Here is a 22,927-nt window from a genome sequence, read left to right as displayed (position 1 = left end):
GGCTGGACTAAACTAACTTCTTGCGTGGCATTTTAGGTCCTTTTTGTTTAATTTGAAACGGTTTTTTGTTCATTACAAGTAATAAATATATCAGGAATTTTTGGCGGGGCATGCTCTATTTGCTAGGCACCGTGTAATGTTTATTACCTGGGTCTTTGTTTGCTGCACACCTGCTGTATCTTTGCACGGATCGGTCCACTTTTTTTTCAGATGCGGGGGTGTCCTGTTTGATTCTTGTGTAAAGCACTTCTGCCTAATGTATCCAATCTCCGCTTCTGATCGTCAATTTAAAAAGCTATCAGTCTGTGGTATATGGTACACAACATATGAGGAGTTAAACAGATGTTGTAACGTATATTTTAATTGCTCACTCAACGGTTGAAATGACACGCAACACTTGAAAAGAAATAAGTACTTATATGAAGAAACATCGGGCTCGTGGTGCAGCTGCGTATCAAACATGCCTCTAACGATGTGAAATAGAACTGCAACGACTTTTAAGCGTCAATTAATTGTTTCATTCCAGTGGGAGCAGTCTAGCCTGGGTACCATCCGATTTCTACAGGGCTCCTTACACTCGCTACCATAAAACAAATATCTTTTAGGGTAACGCCCCGGTAGAAATCGGATGGTACCCAGGCTAGGAGCAGTCCCCTACTTCGTCGTACGTAGAATTAGTTGCCGGTGCCATAATTGCATAATTGTTAGGAAAAACTAGAATATCCTTCCTTCTTCAAGACAAATTAAAAAATCGAGACCAAATCATGTCCAGTAGTCATATCACAACCGCAAGTCCCACTTAAGTACCATAGTAAGCCGCTAGGAGGCGCAACATCTTATCATTTCTTATATTTCTTATCAAGTCTTATTAAGAGCTACTCACACACCAAATGTTAATACAATCCATTCAGGCCTTCTATAGTTCTGTTTTCCATCGATAAACGCACCCCCCCCCCCCACACACACACACAAACGCATACGCTATCGAAAACATAACCTTCTAGATAGCAGACTATTTTCAAATTCTTTTAATCGAGAACTAGATACACTCCTGAACTGTTGAGCTGTCGGCTATTTAGCAAGATCTAGAAATTGAAAAGCCGACTGGCGGTAGGTAAGCAAGAAAAAAATATTGCAGAAGATTGTTGTACACAGATTAGAACTTCTGTTCACAACGGCGGATAAAATCTAGATATCACTCGGTTAGTGAACACGCTAGATGTAAATCTTTAATAATCTTGCGTTAATGAAGTCACTTGCATGTGCATTCATCACTAGATCTAGCTTTGTTTTCAGAAAATATCACAGCAGTTAGCCTGATTTAATCACGCTTCTATACAGCCCGCCCAACATTGCTGGCCTTTGCAGAGAGGGGCCAGTTACAGCCCGGACAGCGGAGTTTGTGTTACACAGACTAAGAAAGCAGTTCTGTAGCATTGCATGAAGTTCAAACAATCTGGGCACGCAGGTCCCGTCTAGCGATTTGCATACGAAGTGCAGTTTACTGATAATACTTAGTTGCCTTTCCATATAGCTTACAGCATGTCTGCGTTTAAGCGAATATGCATTCAGTCATATCACATCGTACAAAACAGCGTTTGTTTCTATCTACAGTCGGCAGGTGTGGTGGATGCAACTCCTAAGGCTGTCGCACGAGGCGGTGTTGAAGGCTAGGCGATGTTTTCTTCACCACTGACGTTCCTGATCAAGATGACGGAGAACACAATGCCGACCAACTGTAGAATAAAACAGGCGGGAAGATATCAAAACATGTCATGAACGTTTTCTGACAAATTGCAGGACTGCTCCACTGATGAAATAATTTAGATTATTCATTTCATGGCAATCTATGTCACAAAAGAAGCATGTCGATAGCATTTATAATGTACACCTGTCATATCATTCTACTGACATTACTGCTTATATGAAAAGTTTTCATCCAGCGAAAAGACTGAGCCAGCTGCAGTGGTTACTACGGAGGCTGGTACCCAGGCTAGATAGGTGTCCATGGGCCGGACCATCAGGGCCAACCGACTATTTGTCCTGGATACGGCCCAAGGATACTCTCTTGCCATCCGAAAGATCTGATTGGATTTTAACTCTCAAAATGCTTAGCGCAGATCTTTGGCGAGGGCCTTGCATTTCATTTTTCTTTCATTTATTTATCAAGATTTACAGAATGAGATCTGAGAGTCGTGAGCAACAGGATTATACATCCTTTACAAGGCCCACACCCCCAGTGTACAGTTAAAACAAAGCTATGAAGTATAAGAAATAAGCAAATAAAAGCTAACTACCTAGCCCCTGTTATCATTTTTCATCTCGTTCAAGTAGTTAATTCATTTACATATTCTTTGATAATATATGCCAGTATTACCAAGCAACTCTAAACCACCATTTACAATATATACTTTCTGAAAACAGGATGTTCGTCAAACCTGTATGCTCGATCATCAGCGTGACCATTGACCTACCTGTATGAAGGCGATGGCGAGCCCCACCCCTCCAACGACGATGATGTTTCTCTCCAGGAAGATCTCAAACTCAGACAGGCATGGCTGGCGACAGGAAAGTGAAAGATACATACTATTACAGTATTACATAATTTGCTATATGAAACAACAAGACCCTTTCAAACATTCGATATGTCGTCCATGTTTCGTGTGCACCTTTCAAATTGGAGTTGAGATTTTGTCTTTCGTTTAGATAAGAATATGAAATGTAATTTTTTTAAACGATTCAATACTTCAAAGTTACAAAAGGAAAGCACAGTTCCATGTGTGTCATGTGTAACTTTCCTACAACTTTGTGGTTTTATGTACAGTTGCGTGTTGTTAACACCCTACTTAACTCTAAGGTACTTTTTTCACCATTTGAGTGCATACCTACCCTGTAGATACTGCATGAACTCTGCGGAGTTGGGTTGTAATTTCGGCAATATTGGTTGGCAACTTTGCACAGGCACGTGTCCTGGACACACGGGTTTTGCCAGTCGGTGTTGTTGACGAGGCCACAGCACGAGTACTGAAAAACGGAGTGACAAACCTTCAACCAAGTCGTACATAACAGAACTGTTTTACGAACTGTTCGCGTATATCCGATCCGGCCGCCCAACATTTTTCTTATCTATTTTTGAATAAAGTATTGTTTGCGGACTACAAACAACATAGCAGATTGCTTTACTAAAATGACAAAATAAGATAATTATACCCTATGTACTTCCTTTGAAGATGAAGGTTTTTCCTTACCTCACCCTGCAGAGTTGTCACTAGCTCCTTGAAACTGTCACTCTTAGCATCAATTTTCTCCGTGCCAAGGGCTTCCAGAAGAGAGCTGCGCGTCCATGCCGTTACCTAGGTAACACAGAAGCATTGAAGACGACACCAAAATATGTACTCCGCCCTACGACTATGGCAATGTTCATGTGTGAAGTATCCAATTTTTGCCGTTTCAAAATGTTCAGGCAACATTATACAGCTGCATATGTCCAGGAATGAAAATGGAATGTTTGTTTTCTGGTTCTTAGCACATTAAGACATGACTTATTATGGTTATTGGTGGGACGACTACTCTCTCTTCGCAGCCAGAGGCTGAATTGTGAGGAGTTTACAGTAGCAGGGGGTAGGTATTAATGGATAGGTGAGGTGAGGTGAGGTGAGGTGAGGTGAGGTATTGAAATAGCTACAATAGCATAAAGCAATTGGAAGTTACTAGTTAGTGATTGGAAGTTGTGACTAGCCGTTCCTACCTGGTCCCGGTAAACCACTCCCAGGATCCCCGCGATCAGCTCGATGAGGAAGAGCAGTCCCAAAAGGCCAGCAAACTGGAGAGAAATTATAACTTACAAGCTTTAGTAATGTTATAAGAATTACGTACCCTGTAGATCTCAACCGATACGAACTGTTACCGACTTTATCTCAACCATACAGGTAGTCACTGATAATCGTTTGTAAAGCCGTGAAATTTGGCAGATTAGAAGGAAACATATACAACAGATTCGTTATTGGTACTTCCCAAACACTATCATAAATGATTCTACACACATGCTACTAGTAATATCATCGTCACTTCCCGCACCAGTCCTGCTAAAAAGATTGGATTTCATTGGATTTTGAAACCTTTACGGGCTGTTTATATAAGTTTCTGCTGCGTTTCTGATGTTGACGCGCAATGTTTTTTTTTTTTTTTTTTTTTTTTTGCAGAGTAATGATGTAACATTCCCTTACGATCATCAGCATGATTTTGTTCTCCTTCATGGCTCCGCAGCATCCCAGGAACCCCGTCACCATGGTGATGGCTCCGGCGGCGATCATGACGTAACAGGCCGTGTAGAACCAGGTCATGTTCAGGTCACCTGACACGAACCTGGACACATCCTGGTCCACACGCAGCCAGATCCCCACTCCCAGCAGTACAGCTCCCGTCACCTACACAAAATACGTACATTTCATTGGCATACACCTGGACTAGAATCGTACATTTGAACTAGAATCGTGCTACAATACATGGCGATACGGTAATACAGCATATATCAATGCATCGGGTAAATTGTCTCAAGACCTGGATATCTATCTTTGATGGATATATTTTGTAACGTAACCGGTCTTCATTGTGATGCAAAAATGTACAGCATTTACTTTAGATATCTTGTTTTTGGAACTAACGTGTGAACTTCTAAGGTTGGGGTTATTAGTATGTGTTAACCACGAAGACTACCTGAACTTTAGACCAACTTGACTCGTTTTTTAATGGTAGTTGATATCAGTACACACAATCAGATATAACATCTTGGGAATGTATTCTTTGCTAAACATTTCTGTTGATATTTGCTAACTGCCAGTCACGATGCTTACACACATCATATTAGCGTTACACACATCATAAGATTAACGTTGCACCAATTGAGCTTTGAGTGATCTCCTCCTAAATAACAAGACGTCATAACGTATTGACCAATAACACACAGGCGAAGAGTGACGTACTTAGGCGCGGGGGTTCATGGGAGATGTCACACACATACTTGTACATGTACTCAAAGATATGGAGACTGCATATCTACAACCATGAACTAATCCCTTAGCAAATATAATAGTTTGGATCGTGTCAAACGTTCTTAACTTGGTACGACACGTTACATTGTGACTCGTCAACACGTACCAAATGCTAGCACATAACTTCACGTGCCTAATAAATGGCTTGTTTACAGCTTCAGAACCCATACCTGTCATGTCCGTCAGGAAATTTCGAAGACACAATTTTCCGTGATGGTTAGCTAATTTTCAGAGCAAGAATGGGTAGCGTAGGGGGCTTAAAGGCATTCGTGGCAGATCAGTATTGAAGTTATGAAGTTGGTTGTACTAGGCTGCCATAGTTTGATTCTTTTATTGTCCACTCAAGCGCCAGAGCAAAGCAAACATTTGTCCTGGCCAGTCATTCATGAAGATACGGTGAACAAGTTACGAAAAGAAGCTTGAAAAAATGGCCGCCATTGCAATAAACGGTGTGGTCTTCCACTTCTTTCACCGAAAATGACCGATCAAGGACGTTGCGTTAATACTAGTACGTTGGCATGAACTATCAAATTCTGTATGCCCAAATGGACTCGGCTTTGGAAGAAAGCCGGCAGGATAATATAGCTGCTCCCGTTTTGGCAAATATTGTCTCCCCTCAGGTAAGCCTTCTGTTTTCAATGTGGAACTTGAGTGCCGACGCCCTGTGTACACAGTCTGTTCGACATCCCTTTTCTTTCTCTTTTCTAAGTATTGCTATCTTTACGCTAACGTCAAAGCTTCAGTCAGACTGCACGTAGACTCTACCTTAGATACCGAGGATTCTGGTATAGAAATAAGAGAGCTTTCAAGTACATTGTACTATGGTGTAGCAAAGTACTTCAAGGTCACACAAACACATTCAGATGTGTTAAATCTACTACCACAAAAACATGCCCATGTTTTCATTCAGGCGAAGTAGCAGTTACGAAACTGAAAAAAAATGCTATTTGAAAACCACGATATCTTTCTTGCACTTAAGGGTATCTACGTAATAACAATTTTAATCGTGTTGAGCAAACGCCTATCACAATACTTCCTCCGCCATGTTGTTTATCCCTCTTACCTGTTGCCAATTTCTTTTGAAGTTGATTCAATTCTTGCACCACCAGATTTCTAACTTTATACATACGTCTAGGAAGCCTTATCGTAGACAAGAAATTTATCTACGGTCAAAGAAAGCGAAGTTTTATTGCCGTATTCCGAACAGAAACCTATACTAACCGACCACGCCCAATCTGGTAAGGAACAAAGGTCAAAACATACAACGGTTTGTTAAAATGTTAATCAATCTTACCCAGAAGACGAAGTTGAAAATAAAGAGTAAGATCTTGATCATAGAAGCACAACAGCCCTCCGCCATCTTGGATATTTCGTTCTCTATGTCCTCAGGTATCCTCAAAGTGTCGTCTGTACGTGAGGCTTGGGTTATTTTCCCCTTGGACAGGTGGGCATGTGGTGTATTTGCCTATGGCGCGGTCCCTGAAAGCGTGTTCTACAGTTGAGTCTAACAAATGTTGATTGACGTAAAGGGCAGGGGCGGGAATTCGAACGTAAACAACGCAATGATAACTTAACAAAGCAACGATATGTTAGGTATGCTTTGTTTGACCATGGGCATGGCTGACTATAACCATTAACCTTTATGGCTGATCTAAATCTATGTCGATGTGTATGGTTTTGTTGTTCAATCAATTGCGTCTACGATGCATTTGACAATAGTAATATAAACATTTGCATTCCTGTGACGAAATGTCATCACCTACCGTTGCAACGTTTCGTACATGTTGTGATACATAAGGTAAGTGAAATGGTGTTCTACTACGTTATGATTGACGTTAGCGGTGGGGGCAACAATGCATCAGTAATTCAACAAAGCAATAATATTGTTAGGTGTGCCTTGTATGATTTTGACTTACTACAACATTGAAATTGTTTTATACGAATGTCGGGCTGTATATTTTGTTATCCTGTCAGTAACGACTTGTACGACATATGTGACTGATGATACCAAGATTTTGTGATGGACGTTCTCGCCCACTTTTTGTCCATACATGCCTTAAATAAGCCGATATGTCGCATTCGAGTATTCATCTATAAGTCACCTCCACCCATAAGTCTTTCCCACGATAAGTTCCTAATATGAACACAAATCAAAAAATAAATGAATCAAACTATTTTCCCCTTTATTGTCACTTAGTGGCGGTAACAAATCATCTTCCTTCCTCTCTTAAGCGATCACAACAAGGCCACATAACACTTTAACCGGTAACAACAAGACCCGAGTTCTGCTAGCATAGGCACTTTTACATGATGTACGATACCGTACCGCTGTCATCATTTCTGACTACCTTATCAAACAAGGATACATGAGGCTGTTGCCATGGTAACGTTTCCTCTCCGTTGCCATAGAAACAACAGGTCAGTCCGACAACTCGTCCACTGTTTTCCCTGCTATATAAAAACCCCAACTGACTAAAATATCACTCTTATGATATAACTAACTCTAACGTCTGTCAAACGTGTAAACAACTGAAGGATGTTAACGAAAGATTGAACTAATAACCAACTTTTTAACTACATCGACTTAAAAAGAACGCAACATTCCGAAATCTCATACAATGTATGAAGAATGCATAATAATGCTGATCGTTATACAAAATACAATTTCAACTCTTTGCGTTTGATGCAATACTTGTCACAGATGTCCTCTGAGAAGTGCTTACAATGCTGAGTACAAGTAGAATACAACTTATGGCCTCAATTTCCTCTTCTGTACACACACAGCTCCTATAGGTATTTCCGATGATCCACGAACTGGCAAGAAACAAGATGGCGGATTTCTATGCGATGGTTTCGCCGTAGATGTTCCTCATCAAGACGCATGCGCAGCAAATGCCGATGATCTGTGGGATGAGAGAGTTGAACGTTATGTTAGCCCTTCAAACTCATAAAAATAGATTACTGGTTACTGGTTCATTGTACACTGCAGAAGTCGATTGAATGTTTGTACGTTGAGTCAGTTGACACCTTATCTTATTCGTATTCTTACCAATATACTGGTTCATAAAAATAACCACAGAAAAAGACCGATCGGACGAGTGGGGACGACATACATGACAAAAAAGGTTGTCCAATTTACTCCGTCCTCGCATTAACCTCTTCTTGCTTTCTAACTTCTGACAGTAGTATGGATTGCCTACCTGGACTATGGCGATGGCCAGTGCTACTCCCGCCACGATGACAATGTTGTTAGCCAGGAAGGACTCAAACTCCGTAAGACACGGCTGCAAGAAGAAGCAAACACAATATGGTTCAATACATATACAAATGTACCAGAATACGTGTACCACATATGTAGGGTCTTGAAAAATAGTGCAGTACCAATGTATCCTGTAAGGGGACGCTTTAAACAAGTGAGTTCCCTAGCCATACCTGGTGCACGGCGCATGGCGGGACGGAGATGACAGCCTTGCAGCCCGTCTGGGTGATGATGTTGCACACACACGTGGACTCCAGACACGGGAGGGCCCAGTTGTTCGTGGCCGTCAAACCGCAACAGGTGAACTAAGGGTGAAAAAAAATGTTTTATGGCGACATTTCTTCTTTCTCAACTGTATGCAATTCAAAACAAATTAACTGGTTTACAGACATTACAAACACCTTACGATGATGAATGAAGGAAAATATGGTCTTGTGATATCTTTATTCAACTATAACGCTTTTGTGTGTGTAGTCTTTGAAAATTGGCAACAGTCACGTAGTTATTATACCTCATCCTTTTGAGATACAGAAACAAGTGCGCAAAATGCACAAAGACGAGATATGAGTGCAGGGAGTCTTACCTTGCTCTGGATACCTCTCACGGCGCTCTGGAAGTCGTCGTTCTTGCTTTCGATCGTCTCTCCAGCGAGGGCATCAGTGAAGGATTGTCTGGCGTATTCTCCGACCTAACGCAAACAAATTGACAAGACGTGCAACGCTTACAAATGCATTCTTGGGCTTTATTTCGTTGACGATGATAATTCCTCCCTTAATTGTGGATCTGAGTAAACTTAACTCAACTCAATTCCGATTTAGCATACTTTGAAACATACTTACAATACAATACAGAATTTTTTTAAGCATGCGTAAAATTGAGGAGTTGATTACAGTAGGCAGTACACGAATATCTCTTCCTATTACATCTATTTAGCTATGGCTAACGTATTAGTCACGCCTAAATCAACAGACTTGTAAGCGTAACTATACATTTCATAGGTGCGATATCAATTCAGGATCTTCAGGAATTAACTTATTTCATAACGAAGCCGTGAAAAGTCCGCCATGACGTCACTGAGAGACACCCGTACTGACCTTGTCCTTGTACACGATGGCCAGTATCCCAGCAGCCAGTTCGATAACGAAAAGCAGACCAAGCAAGATGGCGAACTGCACACAGAATAGAACACCCGTTAGGTCAAGTACGAAAGGTCGCAACATCCAGCATAGTAGATATGTTACTGAGAAATTTTATTCACATATTGCAACATTCATCCTTTTGAAAAATGATAATCTGTAAGTAATGTATCTTATTACATCGCTGTCACACCAAATATATCAATGCAAAGCATGAAGGTTAGACATGTAGTCAGGCGAAAAAAAGTGGATGAAACGTCTGACCGTTTCCCAAATAATCTAGGTGCTTGAGTAAATGCTATTAAGCAAAGTCTGCCAATAGTCTAAATGAAATTTAAAAAACATGAAGTTTTGACGTCACATTGAAGTTCTGACGTCACTTTTTTCATTGACCAATCACGCACCGTCATCAGCATGCACTTGCTCTCCTTGATGGCTCCGCAGCAGCCCAGGAAGCCCACGATCATGGTGATGACGCCGGCGGCGATCAGCACGTAGCAGGCGTTGTAGAACCACATCATGTTGAGCTCTCCGGACACCACCTGGGCCACCCTCGGGTCCACACGCAGCCAGATCCCCACCCCCAGCAGGACGGCCCCGGCGACCTGGGGAAAGTGATATCGAACGAATTTAGCTCACTTGATAGATATTCTTCCACTGGCCGTGACAGAGAAGACGAACAGAGCAGCATTTACAGTTTGCAGTATTTACTGCAGTATAGCACATTGTACCAAGGGCGTTATCCGGGGAGATGCCCTAGTTTCGATCAGCACAAAGAACAGTGGACCGTGGCTTAACGTCCTGTGCTATCAAAGGATTGCGGTCCGCTACAGTAGACAGAGAAGACAGAAAGTGCAATATTTATAGGTTTGTTGTACGGGAAAATTCTCCTAAATTTTCGACCAGCATAATGAACAATGGACCATGGCATTACGTCCTATCCTAAGGACTACGACCCTTTCCAGTAGCGTGCATGTCTTGTGAGTGACACAGCGCTTATCGAACTCGTGGCTTCTAGTTCCAAATGTCGCTAACCACTGGACTATGCACGCTACACGTTACACCTGCTAGAATAGGAACAAAGCTATAAGTCACTTTGATTGGAAACACGCTTTATTAGACGCTTAAATCCATTCTGAACAGCGAGCTAGGGCAGTCGAAAAGGTAGTGAATTCCTACCTTTTTAAGTTTTTAAATGTCTCGTTCAAAGGAATCAAGAGTAGTTTGGGGAACCCTAGCGGGTTCCATTAGAAGTACATGTACTTTCAGGGAATTTGCATGGAATGGTGCCCAACTGGCATGTGTTAACTACAAAGTACTTTCCCACGTCACTCACTGTGTACAATAAACATCCCTGCCACTCAGGTCGTGTTCGCATATTCACTACACCACCTTGTGTTGTGGCTTTGTTGCTAGGATAGAAACTCAATTTGCCAGGGCAACTTCACAAACGCATTTCTTCCTCCTGATGTAACCGTAAGACGACGACTGTATATTGTATTAGTGAAACTCTAGAGAGTAATAATGAAGAACAGTCCAATTGTGCCCGGGGAAAAGGACACGTGAATTTGGGCCGCCCTTGACTTGACGCAGCCCTGTACCTTAATTGCTGATTAAGCACCGTGGCATTCTTCTTAACCGTCGGTATTTTCACCTCCACATGCCTCTGGACACAATCAACGCCACAATGGCGGGGTGGGGGCTAATTTGCGACCCCGAGACCTCTGGTTGAAAGGGAATTCTAAATGGCATGTTTTAAGTACTTCTATTTGTTGTTTCAGGCAGTTACAGCGTTTGTGTTTGTGCATGATCCATTGTGTTATGCATATTTCCTTTTTTTACTGTCAGTCCTAATTTCTACATGACCCCACAGATTCCCACCGCAATGCAATCATGTATGATCGGTCCCCACAGCCCGGTCTTTTGTTATGTGTTTACAGGCTAATCTGCCAAGACATTCACGACTAGCATACTAACAGTGTTTACATTGGTCTTGTTTAGCGAAGGACTTTTCGTTATATATTCGTTAACGGTTGCCAAGAGGAGAAATTCAAGCTTTTATTTGACCGTGGACTTGGATCAGTATGTCAATCAGGGCTGACGGGAGGAATATCCCATTGCCACATTAACCGAAAAAATGCTAAAATTGGTAAAATTGTACTTTATTTGAATATATATTCCTAAAAGGAAACAAACGAAGATATATGACCGACCCCTTTTATGGGTCCGCCCATCCTCTTCCCGTTGCTCTAGTCACGCCCAGTCAAAGCGGAAGTTCGCGCGGACTCACAGTGGACTGAAGACATTCTGTACTTCTGACTTGGCTGTGCCAAGTCACCATAAATCTTTTTGATAAAAAACACGCTCCGCCCAGCCTGACACTAATGCTCAGTTTGTTGCGGTCTTCCATAAGTCATGTCCAGGTCACATATACACGTGCAACGCCACATGTGTAATTTAAAAGGTTTTACAGACGATACTATCGATAGCATACACCTTTCCAGCAATTCTTAGCATTGCTTGGAAATAAAATAACTGTGCCTATAACGTGATTTGTCGAGCGTGCATGATTAGCAAGCACGAGAAAGACATGTGATTCCGCATGGAAGAACCCGGAAGAACGATGTCAAGTTTGAGAAAATGGTAATGACGTCAGCTTATCTACATATTAACTGGAAGGAAATGAAGTTGACGCATGGATCTACCCCGCCCCATTTCAGAGACCTGAATCATGTTAACTACGTCACACAGACGCGGTGCATTCCTTCCCTGATAACTAAATCTGAAGAATTCGAGCAATCAACGCAACAAATTGCGTAGGCGGACAGGCCGCAGAAATTATGCGAGTCAAAAATCCCTGAAATGCCACCAGATGTAATCATCGGAGTTAATTTTTCATATAAATGCGAAGGTGTATCTTATTAGTCTTAGAATACGTCCATGAACTGTGATAAACATCATTGAAGGAGGGGAACGAATACTAGTATTATTAAAACTAAACGTTTCTGTATGTGATATTTAATGTTGTAATTGCACCTATATAATCTTCATTGTCCCAGCTGTGCTACATTTTGTATATCTTGTTCCTTGTGAAAATGATATCATTTTTGGCTGAAGACGCTTACTAATATCAATATCCGGTCTAGTTCCGCTTTTAACTATTATAATCTTGCTGAGTCGGAAGGGGGAAATTGTTAATTGCAGACCGAAGCACAACACGGCGGATCTCTGACGATGTATGTATGTATATAAACTTCTTGGCTGAATGCAACAAACGTATTTATAAGCGACAATGGGTCATAGTGAATCCCACAGCCCCACATGTTTACATTTCCCAAATTCCAGCGCGCGTATCTCCGACGGTCCCTTGTCAACCGCTGCCACTAGTGGCAAGTCAACAAAGTTTCATAGAATTCATCATCATAGAAACGTCCATGCGAGACCACTTGTCAGTTGTGTATGGATTTATTCTATCACTACCGTTCAGTCTAGAATGTTCTTGAAAAAGGTAAACTGCCATCTCCTATTAAAACGTCCCACGATAACGTTGCACCATGACTGGAAATACGAAGCGTCTGTATAGCTGTTCACTGTCATTCGTCGGATAACATCCACATGTAATCATCATCTGCAGATGATTCAGATATCGTTTCTGAAAGGAAAACATTCGTACCGCGAAGGAACATTACTCTCCAAGTAGAGGTTAAGTTGCTTAGATATAGTAGTAGTCGGAAAAATTACACCGGCATTCCTCTAAGAGCGACGACTACTATATCTACGTGACTCTACCTCTGCTTGGAGAGTAAAGGAACATGACCTATTACTTGACAACACCACACCACGCAACAATAAATGATTCGCCCCTCTCCTTGGAGAGACCTAACAAAACCTTCTGAAATACTTACCATCCACCCACATGTTTACCTTTACGATTTATTTCAAGTGTAACTGTAAGCTTTCTTTCATATAACGTTACGCGCTCGCATTTCAGGTAACACTGTTATTTACTACAAGCATTTCTTTAAATTCTTGTTTGTGTTTCCTTTTCAGTCAGCGAAGTATTAAGATGTCTTCGTGCACCTCCCCGTGACGACTTGCATGGAGGAGTACAAACTGACGTCTTGTACACAAGGGTCTGACACAGTGACAGGTCCTTCACATGACCATGTCAGAAATCACGTCTGTATACCTACCACAGCTCCCCACCCACGGTAAACATGGGTCACAGCATCTCCACGTTCAAAGACCCTTGAACATGCTAAACAAAAAAGCTTTATGGTACCAACTTTGTTTCACAATAATTGTAACGCTACAAGCTGCACCGTATTGCATATTCTTTCCCATAATTCAAGTCCATTCACCCTTTGTTTAAACCGTATAACCTCCATGTTCAAACATGCCCTAGGCCTTGTCCTTGTCTTAAAACAGGGAAGTCAAATATCTATCTTTTAGTTTCTACGCCCTTGATTCAAACACCATTGTATGAAACCTGAATGATCGCTGCTACATTTTTTCGTGTAATCACTTTTACCTGAGGATGTCTGGTCTATGAAGTAACAGCAAGATGTGCTGAATTGCGTGGTACGATCGATATCAACAGGTTTTAGATCCAGGACCCATGGCCCTGGATATCACAATGTCCTGCATATTTAATGAGCTGAGGGCCATCAGGGCATCACATGGAGTCCATTATTCACCAGGGATACCTGACCCTAGATGTAACGGAATATTCTATAATAAAACGGGGATCGATTTTGTACATTATGATTTCATTTATTTATCCATTCATTTGATCTGATCAAAATAAGAGGTCATCGAAACGATCCACACACCAAAAAAAAAAAAAAAACGAAAAATATTGTTTGCTGGTGAGGGCGGGGCACCTATACAAGTCAAATGCAGTTTATTTATGATGTGAAATGTGTCCCAACATGTCCGGATATTTGAAATAAGCTTTGAGTCGTGTGACAAGAAGTGGGGCAGCACACATGTCATGACTGATTGGGTTCAGGGTGGTTTCCTCCCGGCAGAGATTTCCAACTATGTGATTACGGCGCAGAGCGACGGGCCCTTTCAAATTCATCGTCGTTGTTCCGTCTAGAATAAATTTCACTTGGGTCTAACCTTATTTTTCCTTTTCAAATTTCAACAATAGTTAGAATATGAACTTCAGTGTTCAATTTGTACATTGTAAAGCGTACTGTTGGAAGACAAGGAGTTACTTTATTCCATGTGCTGACAAAAATGGAATGGACGTGTTGACTGAACAATCATAAATAATTGAAACTTTGTTTTACCCCATGCTGGTAGAAGGTGATCCGTCATCAGCACACATACAGATGTAACGTTAATGCTACGTACAACAAGGCTTTGAATTGGACATGCCCGTTGCGGAGAAACAGAACACCAAAATTATCGCAGGCGACATATGGCGACGATGTCAGGAGATTTCACATGCGCTTACAGTGAGGTCTTCTGTCCGCCTTGTTTACGTTGGCTGTTCCCCTCCCCCTAACGGTGTGGGTAAGCACCATCCCCAGGCCGGGATTTGAACGTTTGCCAAAGGGCTGAAGAGAAAGCAGATCAGCTCTGACTAATTCCCTCTCCGCCCACGGACCTTACTCATGTCCATTCTTTCAAGTTTCACACAACATCCCGTGACAGAAAACTTCCATGCACTTTCGACCATGATGGGAAAATAACGCTGGCGGCCACCGATTTGCATATTGGATGAAAAGAATAACAAGAGGGACCCGCTGTGTCTGCGATAAGTGAAGCGGGCAGTCATCGCAGCTGTTACCCGCCATAACAGTCTTGAGTTTGTCTCATGTTGCGTGAACTTGTACGTGAACATGGTGGTCCTAACCAACAATTCTGTAAGGATAATGCAACCACAAACAGAGAGCGAAGCTTGGATTCTTTGCGTACATGCCCGTCCTACAAATATCAAGGAGAGACTCGGAGTTTCTGTATGGCAGAGATAAGAAGCATGCTGTCGTGACCACACCCTTACAAGCTTGGGCATCGCTTGTCAACAACACGCTGATACGCTACCAAAACTCACCCAGAATATGAAGTTGAAGATGAACAGACACGTCTTAATGATCGACGCACAGCAGCCTTCCGCCATGTTGAAGATTTCTTGGCTCGAACTTGAAGAACTGGGGTAAGAAAGGCGGGAGAGTAACAGTTGGACGTCTTGTTGCTCCTCAGCTCTGGTCGTCACTGACTGAAACCTTTCCTGTTGGGTCAGAGGAACAAGAGGGCGGGAAACTATAACGTCATCAACGCCCCCAACATAGAGGATGTCGGGGGTCGTCTGTCCGAAACCTGGCCGATTCAAATTATTTCTTGGAGCGAGTTGCAATAGAGTTTTAACGCATAGCCTGGCACCCGAACCCATTACATGTAATTGCGCAGACGGCAGAGCAAATACAAGTCGTTAACTTTCTAATACCTGGACTTTTTCTGATGACAGTAAGGTAGAACGTTCACGTATTGCCCTAAAATTCGAGCCTACTAGTACACGCTAGGCGCTACGGGTGTGAGCAATTCATATTTTGTTTCTTTGAATTTTCCCATGGATAATCACAGACCGAAAGCGTTGGTTATCCTCTAAGAATTACTAAAACTACAGAGGATCCTAAGTTTGAACAGTACACACTAACGAAGCGCCCGTCATATGCCGGATTAGAAGGTCAAGGTTTTCAAAACAAAGAGGTAAATCTTTTAGGTATCGGAGGAACTCTATTTGGCTTCAGGGCCTAGGGACAAATCAGGGTTGGTCCTGCATGGTTTGAATGCGAGATGTAACGTATTCTAGCAATGAAAGACGATATCGGTAGGATACGACTGTTCAATATAACGTATAGTTTATTCAAACCATGATTTACCATCACGATGTCTCACTTTTCTTTACAAGAGTAAAAAGTCCTTAGCGGAGTAGAAAAATGGGGGCATTGTTCTCAAGTCAATGGATTTAAACTGTAACATTAATTAAACACAACGTTCTACAAATGCACTATTAGCGTTGTCTTTTTCGGGGAGGGGAGGGGGGGGGGCACATGTAAGCAAAGATAAGCCATGCTTTAGCCAATATCAATGTAAATTCGACCTCTCTGTCTTGTAGAGCGCCTTACAGTCGGAGTGCTTGCTTTCTAACAATATTCAACACCGTTAACAAGTCTAGTTCTTTTCTGTTGGAGATTGTCCACTCATTCTTGGATTTCAGATAGCCCACACGTCTTCTTTTGATTTTTATGTGATCTATGATCTATCGGTCTCGGGGGTATACATAGGAGGAGTCTCTCTATTCCCGAATGTGAAACCACTTCTTTGATAGTTCTTTGTTTTGTTTTGTGACTCATCGTCTTTTTTTACGTGTATAACTTGCAGTTCCACTTTCGATGCACATGATAGAAACATGATGCCACGAATATCATCGAAAAGGCGGGGAGTAGAAACACCAGTACGGATGTGAACATGGCTTTATCAACACCAAACGCTGTCCTAGCTGCACATAACGTAAATACATCGTTAAGAACCATAAACCGTGGGTGAAAATACATGCCATTGGTTTCTCCTCTGAGCTGTATACGTTCTATATCAAGGACGTCTTATGTAACGTCTTGGTTCTATCAACGTCCTTGGTGCTATGGAGGAATAGAGGAGTTATCAGTGTCACTGTATCGTGTTTAGTTTCAGCATCACCATGTGCAGTTTGTCGAAACCAAGATAAACACTTCCCCTCATGGGGGTTTATCCGAGTCAAGGGTAAGTAAATGTGCCCAGCCCTGATGTTGGCGTTCTGCTCTGTGATATACAGTAGACTTCCAGCGGCTCAGATACTTGCCCTGTGTGCTGAACCTGCAACCCCGGCCACTATATCATCAGTGACTCAGCATGAGTTGCGATCTGTGTATGACGAGAGCAATAAGAACAGGAACGGCATAGTGCTGAGTAGGCCAGAAGTAGCATCGGGAAGTTCATTTAAAGATGAAGAAGATTTGGTATTGCCACAACAACAAGTACAGTGACTCAGTTTGTACGTCCAACTGCTGACTACAAAAATAAACACAAAACAGATATTTGCGAAGAGGACAGAAGAGACTCGGGAGCTATAATACGGCTGGCTCTCCTCAAACACAGAACTTCCGTCTTATCCGAGGGACGGCCCTAACCGAAGCTAGATACTCTTTTTAACCTGAATGAAGTGAGGAAAGTCGTGTTAAGTGCATTTCCCATTGACGGGCACAAGATCGGTGGCATATCAATGGATTCGAACCCAGAACCTCTGGGTTGTGAAGCGAACATCCTGCAGATTGCGCCGATCGACCCCACAAGAAGAAATTACCCTTGCATTATGGACACTCTGTTTTCTACCTATTCATTTTACGTGATTAATCATTTATTTATGATGTTCTACTGACCCCATTTCACTTTACCGGACCGATGGGAAGAGTGTGCTAAAACCTAGAGGGAATTGCAGGAAAGGAAGTTTCGTTCATTCATCCACTTACCCGTGCTTAGTCATATTTCATAAATATTCTCATTACTATCGTCATTATGATCATTATTCTTCTCGTGGTTATGATTTACATCTCACATTTTCATTTTGAGAAAAAGATTCTGTACCCCAATCCATTAATGTTTGCTGCCCAGACCTCACGTCTCCAGCAGAGGACAAGTGTTGTTCCCGAAAATATTTTTATAGCTTGAATAGGCGGGACTCGAGAAGGCAGCTTTTCTAGCCTCGAATTCAGCCTTGTCCGCCCCAAAGGGTCGCTACTACCCCATGTTGGGGGAGTAGCGCCTTTCGGAGCAACGAAAACTAACATGATTGGACTCCAGGCTACACTTATTCTTCAAGACGAAGTTTCGGTCGGGGGGATAACTGCATGGTCACAATTTTTAACGGCTGTCTCCATTGACGTGCAAAAGTTTAAAAAACTAAAACTAAAAGCGAGGCCCAGCTTGACGGACAAAGTGTGTGTGTACGCAAATCTATTCTCAAAGCAGATGTGGGAGGCAGTACACTGTAAAGGTCGACATGTTTGCGGGGATCTAATTTCCCAGAAAATGGAAGAGATCACTGCAAAACTGCGATCATAAAACCACCGCGAACATTTCAACTTTACGTGTAGCCCTGGCCCTGTACATGTTTTTCAATAGAACTTATTTTATTAGAAGTGCAGGTGACGGAGCGTTTCTCCTAGCGGTCCTCACGTTAACTCCAACGATCCGATCGATTTTTACCTTCGCCTAGAAGGTTATATTTTTGGTTAAGGTCTCATCTTGTGTCCCTATATGTAGGTCAACAGCATATTACTCGAGAAGCTGAGCATGGATGTTAATGATATTTGGTATATGAGTAGCGGTTGCGAACACGAAGGTCGTGTTTGAAAATGGTTGGCGTAGCCTTTTTCCGTCAGGGAGATAGCAGGCCAAACGTGTGCTCCGCTTTCTTGTAAACAGCATAACTCAAGAACCCTTCAATGGATCCTGATGGTATTTGGTATGTGGGTGGTGGTCAGGAAAACGAAGGTCAACTTCGATAATGGGCCCCCTAGTGGCTGCCTAAGGTACTGCAGCAAAACTTTTAATTTTGACACTTCTTGTTCTTGCACAGTTCTTGTTTTTGAGCGGTAGATAGCCCTTGGGGCAGAGAGTAAGTGCTGTGAATTTGGGCCCCCTAGCGGCTTTATTGGAACTGCAGTTACCGATTTCCTTTCAAACTTTGGACGAGAATAATTCGATAACGCCTTGATGGATCATTATGATTTTTTGTATGTAGATGGAATGAGTGATGACTTACATAATGTAATACTAATTATGCAAATAAACAGCTAATTTGCATAATTAATGAGGAAAGTTCATAAATCCATGCCAACAGCATATAACTTGAGAATCTGAGAACGGATTTTCATGCTATTTGGTCTCCCAACAATAGCAGCACCAAGCGGTTGTTTTAAAGACTGCAGCAAGGAAGTGTTTTATCATTATTCTCGTCTGCATGTAAACGTGTTAGCTAGTTGCGTATACAGCACGCAAAATGTATGTTGTTTACACATTGTAAAGATGTAGTGGTATCATATGCGTAACGTTATTGTAATCCCAAAAGACATGTTGTGTGGGAATTGTAAAGTTTTCAAACCTGGCGGCTGTTCTGGGAGAAGACTTCACAAATTCCCTTCTCTACATCTGCTTGAAGATTGACTTAATTGCACGATAGGGAATGTAGCTGTAGTGTTGCCGCACGAGCAACATTTTACTAAACATTTTGTCACGTATTTGCGAAAGATCACTGAAAGAAGGTGATACCAACGCACTATATATACAGCTACATATTCCGGCCCATTGTACTGTGTGAAGCGAGACCAAATTATCCATGCATGGCTAAGAATAAGATGTAACTCTAATTCCGTGTCTGTAACTCATATACAATGTTTTGGACTTTTAAATGTAGGATAGACTTGCCTTTTAGTATTAGTTGCCATGCATTGTACCATGTACGATTGTCAAGTATATCCATGTATGAATGCATCCTGGAACAGTGAGCATGGTAACGTCTGGTGGCTCCACTTCAAATGAACGTTGCCCGGCAGTCGTGACAAACACAGCGGTACCTTACTTATCCACGCGTTAATCAGTGACAGTGTCACAAAAGATAAATTGTTCTTTAGGTCAGCGGTGAGACCGAACTACAGACGACTCGACAGCTGAACGGTGTTCGTACAGAGGAAATGTATCAAAGAAAACTGAATTGGATATTTACAATAAGTTACCACTGTCACAACTCACAAATCATTCACAAGGAAAGTTGCTTTCTTCCCACTTTATGTTAGCATTTATGAAAACGATTATAACGCTTGAGAAGGATGCTCTGATCATATACGTCTATAGAATAGCATGACCACATGGATTTCCATCTCGTGATTCCAAATTCAAGTCAACAATCATTTGTTATTATCAAATTCATTGTTATTGCAATAAAACATTATATTATCAGTTCTTAGAGTTCAAGAAATGTAAGCCAAAACAAGAATTTCGAAGTAAATCTCACAGTAGAAAAATAGCAAGTATAAGTAAGATCAATGTTACATGCACCATGTTTATGGGCGAATAGAATACATTCTCTTTAATGTACATGGTTGTTGCTAGCTGTCAGAGTAGTAGTGTGTATGGTGTTCCTCTAAACTGGATCCACATCGTTTCTGTTCTTGATGACAATACAGGAGAAGCAGATTCCAATGATCTGCGAAATAGTGATAAATAAACAGTAAGCATCGTTAGGTTGCAAAGTGCGCATGTTCATATGGAAACGTTTTGTCTCCACCATTGAAATTCAAAACCTAACTTGAAGAGGACGAAAGAAATGGATAAAGATACACAGACGGTCAGACTACCTTTGGCCACGTTGTCTATCCGTGCTGTTATCCGTGATTAGATAGATTTTCTATTCACTACCCCAGAGGACTTTGGCGTTATAATCTCATTTTAAAATCTCAATTTCTACTTATTCAAAATGCGGTATGTCATTTCTGAAAAGTATACAGTGTGTTGCCATATTTACGAACCTGAACGACGGAGAATGCCAGAGCCGACACACCAACAATCAGGAGTTTTCTTTTAAGGAAACGTATAAGCTTGATGCTGCATGGCTGCGGCAAAATAAGATAAGTGCTCATCAGCAAACTGTCGCAAAAAACAATGTTACATTTGTTACATACCTTAAGTTACGAATTGACTCAGACGTCGTGACTTCAACATGTACGGCACATCAGATTGGTTTTAAACCATCGAAGCATTTATTAAAGGCATTATTTTAGTCAAACATATATAATTGAAGTACAACAAGAAAGCAATGAGTAGAACCAAGGAGGCCCATGGCTGATTAAAATATTCTAATGCTAATGTATCTTCATCTTTATATCATACATTGTTCAGTTTCCGTGTTAAGAAGACATTTTAGTAAAGACAACTGTACATATGATTCTGAGATTGTGCTTTGGGTGATAACTAGAAAGAAGTAGAAATGTCACCTTGAGGCAAGAATTGAACACTCAAATTTATCCACAAGAAATCACTGAAAATCGGACCCATACCTGGTAAAAAAGCCCTACACAGGAATCCGGATCCAGAGTTCCAGTCGAGACACCACCATGGTCACCTGTTTAGAAGAAACTGTTGGAGACTGGGCCGTATCAGTTATCACAATAGCCAAGTCGATCCTAACCCATTTCTGCGATTTACAATTGTGTCAATTTTGTATCCACCCCTAACCGTGTGATGATCAAACAATCTTTTTCTCGTTGTTTCACACGTACATGTGACAATATGTTGTCGCAATCATTTCTTTGCTCGCTTCCTGATATACATAACTAGGGATAAGTTTTGTGAAAATTGTGTAATGAGACAATATGAAAAGACTTGCGTTAGTTGTAAATCCATGATTAGTAAAATAAAATGTACAAAGTTCTTCATTACATAGTGATCTGTCATAATGAACTCCACCGCTCCGTTCAATTTCTCGCTATTTTTCTCTTACATCCAGTTCTTACTCGTAAACATAGTGTACGATAAATCATATGTTTCCTAATAAAATGCACAAACCTCTCGTTCCGGTGCAGAGGCATCCCTGGGCCGATTCTGGGAATTGCCAGTTCGATGCGGCATTGAGTCCACAGCATTTAAGCTTAAGCAAGCTAGAGTGACACGATTACATTTCCATCACAAATTGAGGACTTCCATACAAAATGTGCACCCTTAACTTGGAAAAACATTGGTCTGGAAGCCTTTAAACACGGTGTTTCAACAACCTCACCATTGTACTTTCCTTTGCTATTAGTTAGTGCGTCTTTATTTGCTTATATATTATGTAATCGTGTATATATGTGACATTGTAGTGTGTTTGTACAAATATTGTGCAATTGTCTATATGTGTGATGTTGTTATGTGTTTGATGTTGTATAATTACATGTGTTGGTACAATATCACAGGCTTGACTGAATGACATGCTCAAGGACCTGAGTGTCCTGTGCTGGAAAACAAAAAAAGTGAAGGTGAAATCTTTTTAGGACAGGAATCAACCGGGGTGAAAAGGCAAAACTGTTACCGACGACCTTGAAAATCAATTGTCTGTGAACACGTTTCACTCGAATCTTATACAACGTACATGTACATAAAAATCCACATAATGGTACACTGGCTAACTTAATTCAACTTACATACATTGTTGTTTGTTTCTATTGACATGGTGGATACGTCATTAAGAGCGGGTTATTGCGATATTTCATTAGCGCACTGCTTAGTTACATTGAAGCGTGGTTATACCCCCCCTCACATTAGGCGAAAATCGATCGGAAGACTAGTCTACGAGCTCTAAATGACATTTTCGTGAGTAAGACGTCCGGTGTACTCACGATCATTTTGCGATTTTTAGGGATCGCCGGCGATTTTCAGGGGTCGTACGATGGTCGCGG

The 22,927-nt window shown here is 41.5% G+C and overlaps 2 protein-coding genes across 2 annotated transcripts; both read right to left on the bottom strand.

Moving 5' to 3' along the window:
- Nucleotides 1–353: 353 nt before the first annotated feature.
- Nucleotides 354–7,048, bottom strand: LOC118414106 (tetraspanin-8-like). Its single transcript, XM_035817883.1, has 7 exons — nucleotides 6,346–7,048; nucleotides 4,227–4,427; nucleotides 3,749–3,823; nucleotides 3,249–3,353; nucleotides 2,890–3,024; nucleotides 2,475–2,558; nucleotides 354–1,736 (listed from the first exon to the last, which is right to left on the bottom strand). Exons 1-7 carry the CDS (start codon nucleotides 6,409–6,411, stop codon nucleotides 1,671–1,673), a joined length of 732 nt encoding a protein of 243 aa, XP_035673776.1. The 5' UTR covers nucleotides 6,412–7,048; the 3' UTR covers nucleotides 354–1,670.
- A 168-nt stretch (nucleotides 7,049–7,216) lies between these two features.
- Nucleotides 7,217–15,707, bottom strand: LOC118414105 (tetraspanin-8-like). The gene is made up of 7 exons (XM_035817882.1): nucleotides 15,511–15,707; nucleotides 9,851–10,051; nucleotides 9,405–9,479; nucleotides 8,894–8,998; nucleotides 8,484–8,615; nucleotides 8,252–8,335; nucleotides 7,217–7,954 (listed from the first exon to the last, which is right to left on the bottom strand). Exons 1-7 carry the CDS (start codon nucleotides 15,574–15,576, stop codon nucleotides 7,892–7,894), a joined length of 726 nt encoding a protein of 241 aa, XP_035673775.1. The 5' UTR covers nucleotides 15,577–15,707; the 3' UTR covers nucleotides 7,217–7,891.
- Nucleotides 15,708–22,927: the final 7,220 nt, after the last annotated feature.

Source organism: Branchiostoma floridae, chromosome 4 (genome assembly GCF_000003815.2).
Source record: "Branchiostoma floridae strain S238N-H82 chromosome 4, Bfl_VNyyK, whole genome shotgun sequence".
Classification (NCBI taxonomy): Eukaryota; Metazoa; Chordata; class Leptocardii; order Amphioxiformes; family Branchiostomatidae; genus Branchiostoma; species Branchiostoma floridae.
This window is presented reverse-complemented; position numbering and strand designations above follow the sequence as displayed.